Below are 5,880 nucleotides of genomic sequence, written 5' to 3'. Positions count from 1 at the left end.
ACATATATGTTCAGCAGTACTTGATGGGAAACTGTCGGAAAATCAAGTTGATAGCAATCCTTGATAGAGCATATGTTAAGTAAGATGGAATGTTCCAAACTACAACAGGATTCCACTATTTTTTAATATTCCACCTTCATTTGACCTTGTTATGATCTTTACGAAATGATCAATCCTTGTATTTTCAAATCCGGGGTAAAAATGACGATTTCCTTTTAGAAAAATCACTTTGACCTCTGGATGACCTTAAAAATCGCATTCAAGGTTAAAGTCATTGGTACCTTCGTGTGATCCCCTTTGCCCCCTACAACTTTTGCCTGAAACATGTCGATGTATGTAACCTCTATTTTGAGATATGTCTTATTATAGATTAAAATAGTCCATGAAATGCAGTATTTAAACAATTTTTCAGAAACTGTTAAGACTTTTACCGTTTGCTATGTCTTGTTTTAGAGATAGAGGCTTTACACTAGGATTTATATATCATTTCTCTATTCATTAAAGCTGATAAAATCTCTAATGTATTTTAAGTTTTATCTCTAGCTTATTCTACGCATAATCCCAGGATACTTGAAAATTTGTTACTTTTGGATCGCATAGCTCGAAAACTAGTCATAGTATCTTGTAATGCCGCAGGAAACTTTTGTTCGGTATGCCGAGAATATTATTTTCTGAAAGTTTCGGCAAAAAATGTTTTTAAAAAAAATATTATCGTAGCTTTTGTCCCTTTTCTAAAAATTAATTAATTTATTCCTAAATATTTTTGTATCAAGACTTTATCACGAATTTGCAGATAATTTTGGGTTATTTTTTACAATTAAAACAAAAAATACGCGTTCTATCAAAACATTAGTGACAAATTTGTACGCTATTTTGGAAGAGCAACTTTTGTCATTTCATTTTATTCATAGCTTGTGTCGTTTCTCAAAAAAAAAATAATTTTGTATTTTGAGACAGACACCTTCGTAAAAATAGTTTCTCTTTGATTCAAGGGTACTGAAAACGTAGAGATTTAATAACACCCGATAAAGTCAAATTTAATGTAATACAAATACCTTCTCATTATGATAAGAATGTCAAAAAGTTGAATCAAGCTCTTACAGAACATTGGTTATAGTTTCCTATTGCAGGCTTCTTTTTGTAGATGAATTTCTCATTCACTAATCAATTTTTTTAAGGTAGTTTAATCTTCTTTCATTCATTTTATACAAACTTCATGCAGGATAAACAGGGGCCACAATATTATTCAGAAAGTAAAAGATATTTTTTTTTCACGTGAAAACACGTTAGGGCGTCACAACTACAGATCTATTTACGCTAGAACTTTTTTTTCAAATGCTTGGAAATTTGTGAACTTTTTTTTGCTTTTTAAAAGTTTTATGTTGAATGAACCAAAAACATAGAATTAAAGGAAAAAAATTGTATCGTGTCGTGGGACACGTGGTTAGAACGAAGTTCCTTTTGGTGCGAGATAGATCGCGGTAGAGAGGGAAAGAGTTGGGAGGAGAGAAGTCACGTGGTGGGGATCCGTGTGACGGACCGTGTTTCGCTCGCTTTCGCGTGACGTTTCAAATTTCCAGGCCAGCTCTCCAGCGCCAACCCGCGATAAAGAACTTTGTTCTAGCGTTCTAAACACTGATTTCGTTCACAAATTTCAAAAAATCTAAAAGGGAGTGAAAAATGAATCAATATTGATCACGTGGAACGTTTTTTGGCCGTAACATCGAAAGTTTTTTCCAGAGAAAACTTTACTTTATTATTATTTCTTTTGGAAAAAAATCATATAAATTAACCAAAAAACAACCAATATCGAATTATTTTAAAAGGTGACCTAAAGATTTTTTTTTTAAATTCCATAAAAATACTTAGGAGGTATCCCCAAACCATAATTTCTAGGGTACCAATTTTAGCCTGTTCTTTTAAGAGAAATGTGACTCTAATGAGGCGTGGTTATTTAATGAATTTTTGTCACATTATTTGTAAAAACCGTTGCTTAATAATTAAAAATATATTTGATTTCTTTACATATAATTCTAATTATTGAAAATGTAAATACCATACCGAGGTGAGAAGGTGCATCTCATCTTTCACATCGAAACTATCGAATTTCATAACTTTATTTGAATTTGATGAATGTATTTTCCTCTCGATCTCTCACTGATAATCCGTATTCTTTTTTCAAAATTTCACTTAAAATTTCCCAATCTTCTTTTTTTCCTGTTTTTCATTTTCTTATTCACGACGCTTTAGACCACTAACAAACAGGCAACTGGATCGCTGTCATGATACGTGTATTCTGACATAAGACTCGTTTGAATGAATTACTAATTATGCTCGATTTGTGAGCACGCGCAATTACCACTAATACGTGGGGTGTTTTTTTTACCATAACTCTCGTATAGGAAAATGTATTTGCAATTCATTAACGACATTAGTTTTTGTCGATAACACCATCCCAGATGATTAAGAGTTAATCATATAGTATGTATAACTTTCAAAAGTTGATGATGTGCAAGATTGGCCATCTTGTACGTAACCTAACGTATTAAAAATAAAAGACAATTTAGAATGAGTGTTCTTACAATATTTCGATAACGTTATTTTTTGTTATATATAAATCAGTTCAACCCATGTATGAATTTTCAACTTACAGAGCAAGTAAATAACTATTTATTTAATACATGCTAACATATCTAAAATTAGAGGAGAGAAAATATGACTAAATATAATGCTATAAATATATTTACGTTATAATATATCACGATAATCTAATTATTTGTTATTGTGTACGTTACCATTGAATTAAATTTAGATTTAATTTAATTTAAATTTAAAGCCTACTGCGAATCAGAACCCCAACTGTGTAGTATTTTGTTTACAGCACAATGTCACAGAGTAAACCAACGGGAAACGTCTTCACTTATATCTAATGCACACAAAAATTTATTCTATAATCTAACTTAACACTACTACATACAATGCAATTCCCTAACGCAAAATATTGCACTCTGGGTATACCGGTCGAAATGGTCCTTATATGCTAACCATTAAAATTGTCAACGCTTGCGAGAAACGACCAGGGGCAGGCCAAAAATTGATGGCGTCCAAAATGACATTTCATTTGCTTACTTGAACGTCGAATTTTTTAACATGTTTTATTTCAATGTTATATTATAACCATCTCATTTGATTATTTGTAATGTTAAGAATATTTAATTTAATGTGAATTTACTTCACAGTTCACATTACATTTTTGTGAGTTTTACAAGTGCTGGAAGATTCGTATTTTTGTCTTTTTCCTACTCTTAACATTTAAATTTCAAGAAGTGAAATATTTCTTTAATTATTACTTAATAATTTGGCTTAAAATTCAACTGTTCTATCAATGATTAGTCTTATTGGCTTCAAAATTAAAGAATTTTGTTGACAATTAATGCATTTTCTTGAAAATTCGTCTTTTTTGGCAGAAAGTAATCTTGTTGGTAAAAAGTTCATTTTTTGGTTGTAAGTTTAACCATTTGGTTATAAGTAGGTTGTACCATCTCGTACCATCTACAAATGATTTTTTACATTGTCTTTTGTTTTGCCAATACACAAACACATCAAGTTTCAAAATTTATTGGAAATGTTCGATGAAATTGATATAACCTAATCTCTCTTATACTGAAAGATTACTTTAAGGGGCCAGTCTGCTTTTCAATTAAATATGTTTATATTTTTTATATTATTTTAAAGAATATATACTCAGAAATATTGTGTAAAAATTTCAAGAAAATCCGAGCACTCTAACTACATTTTTTTGTACCTGAACATCACTACCTCATTCCGTCTACCTGCGAGTATAGTACGCTCGACCGACCCATCTACCTTTTAGTCCCTTGCCTTAAAATCGATTTAAAAAACTTGAAAAGCGTTTTTAATCCCCTGCCTTTTGATCCCTTTAAAAAACTTGCAACGCGTTTTTCTCAAAACAACGTACCTCAACTCGTATCTCAAAAACTAATCAACCAATTTTCATGATATTTGGATCACATATTGTAGACATAATTTTCACCAACATGACCCTCCGATGTTTCATAATTTATATTTTCACTATATTTTTTTTGGCAAAAAAGCGAAAAAAAAACTTATTTTTCTAAACTTTTTCGTTTTTTTATCCGCCATTTTTGTATTTTTTGTCAAAACCTTATACATGAGGGTCATTTTGTAGCTAGTCTCATACTGAATCCAAAGCAATTTGATTTTTTTGTTTTGGACAACCCGTTCTTGAGTTCTGATGGAGTTACCTCACCTTTCCATTTTTGAGGCGTTACGTTTAACTGAAGTTTTTGTATTTACATATTTATAAAAATGAACAAACAATTTCTTATGTATTTTCCGACTTTATTTATCAAACCCAACAACTTTATAAATTACTATCTATTATAGATATCTAAAAAAAAAATCGCGAAAATAGCCTTTTTTTCGTGTGTCCCCGGTAATAAGCGTTGAATAGAGGAAAATTAATATTTTGAGATTTCAGCGTAAAAGTAAAGATTATTCTATTATTTTAAATGCGCGATTTTTCCATCTGTCTAAAATGTCATTTCCATAGCGGCTGTCGCATAGGTTCCTATTGTCCAAAAGAGAACGTGTTTTCAATATATTTAATGCCTTGTAATTGTACCGATAGGTACACCTCACAGATATGTCTTATATTCCGCAAAAGAGTTCATGTTTTGAGTTTATTTAATTCCTTCTAATCAGTTCACATAATATGTAAGAAATATTGTTTTAATGCCTTCTTGTGGAATATAAGTTTTGAAATTTGAATTCTAACCAATTCAAGTCTGCCTGTCTAGCGTTAAAATTATTTTAATTCACATATTTTACATTAATATATTAATACTTTTCTCTAAAATGTTTAAATAAATTATTAATATACAAATAAATATAAAATTGAATATTTCATAATTTATTAATTATAAAACGATTTAATAATAAAAAATAGGTTAAATAAATGCTTTCCTTAAATCTTACGAAGTCGATTGAGAGGAATAGGATTTGCAATTTTTCTTTACCCGCTGGAGGATTTTTAGACGGAGGAAAAATCGCCTATTCATAGGAATACAAATTCTTAATTCTTCTGAATGAAACGCTTATTACCGGGTTCAAAATAGACTGACCCCTTAATTAAAACAATGATTTTTTCACGGGACTGAAAAATAAAGAAATAACTTGATTTTCATAGATCAGACTTCGGAAATCACTAAAATTCCAAATATATTTAAAATAATAGTTTCTTACACTGAAATTTTACATGAAGAAAAAAAATTAATGCCTAATATTCTATAACCATCGTTCATAATGTATATTGAATGAAATATAAACATTACATACTCTCTCAGGTTACTCAGTTAATGCAAGTTGGAACTTAAGAAATAAACTTTTAATCCTTTATATAAGCTATAGAAAAGCAACAAAATAGTATGACTTATTCACTACCGGTTTTTGTTTAAAAGAAGAGCCTTATGTTCCAGTTAATATCCATACTTTTTAATTGAGAACTTAATTATTTTGTTAATGGTGCTTTACTGCATAAGTCCCGATGCAGCCGGAACGTGTAGGCACTTCACATCTACTCATTCTATCCTAGAAGGTAAACCAGAGCCGGAAATTGACGCCAAAAGGAATTGTACAACACTGTTCCTTGGAGTGAGGTCTCTACCTGCAGAGGATCTTTCGCCGCATACGAGACAGTTGGTGATGAAAGTTTCACCTCTAGACACTTTTTTAGAGGAAGTTATGAGGAACAGTTTTAACGTGCCAGATGAAGGGATCCCAGAAAACATCCTATTACGTTCGGTTCGCGATGGACTGATCCTGACGTTGGCAAACCGA

At 30.9% G+C, this 5,880-nt stretch overlaps 1 protein-coding gene across 1 annotated transcript in view; it reads right to left on the bottom strand.

Annotated features, from left to right (window-relative positions):
- LOC117169349 (transient receptor potential channel pyrexia-like) overlaps positions 1 to 2,266 on the bottom strand; it is a 9,569-nt gene extending 7,303 nt beyond the window's left edge. Inside the window, exon 1 of the mRNA XM_033355689.1 lies at positions 2,062 to 2,266. Coding sequence (XP_033211580.1) covers positions 2,062 to 2,112 — 51 coding nt within the window. The 5' untranslated portion in view covers positions 2,113 to 2,266. The remainder of the gene's footprint in view (positions 1 to 2,061) is intronic.
- Between the last annotated feature and the right edge of the window lie 3,614 nt (positions 2,267 to 5,880).

The sequence above is a fragment of the Belonocnema kinseyi genome, chromosome 3 (genome assembly GCF_010883055.1).
Source record: "Belonocnema kinseyi isolate 2016_QV_RU_SX_M_011 chromosome 3, B_treatae_v1, whole genome shotgun sequence".
NCBI lineage: Eukaryota > Metazoa > Arthropoda > Insecta > Hymenoptera > Cynipidae > Belonocnema > Belonocnema kinseyi.
Note: the sequence above shows the minus strand (reverse complement) of the source record. Positions and strands in the feature narration are given on the sequence as shown.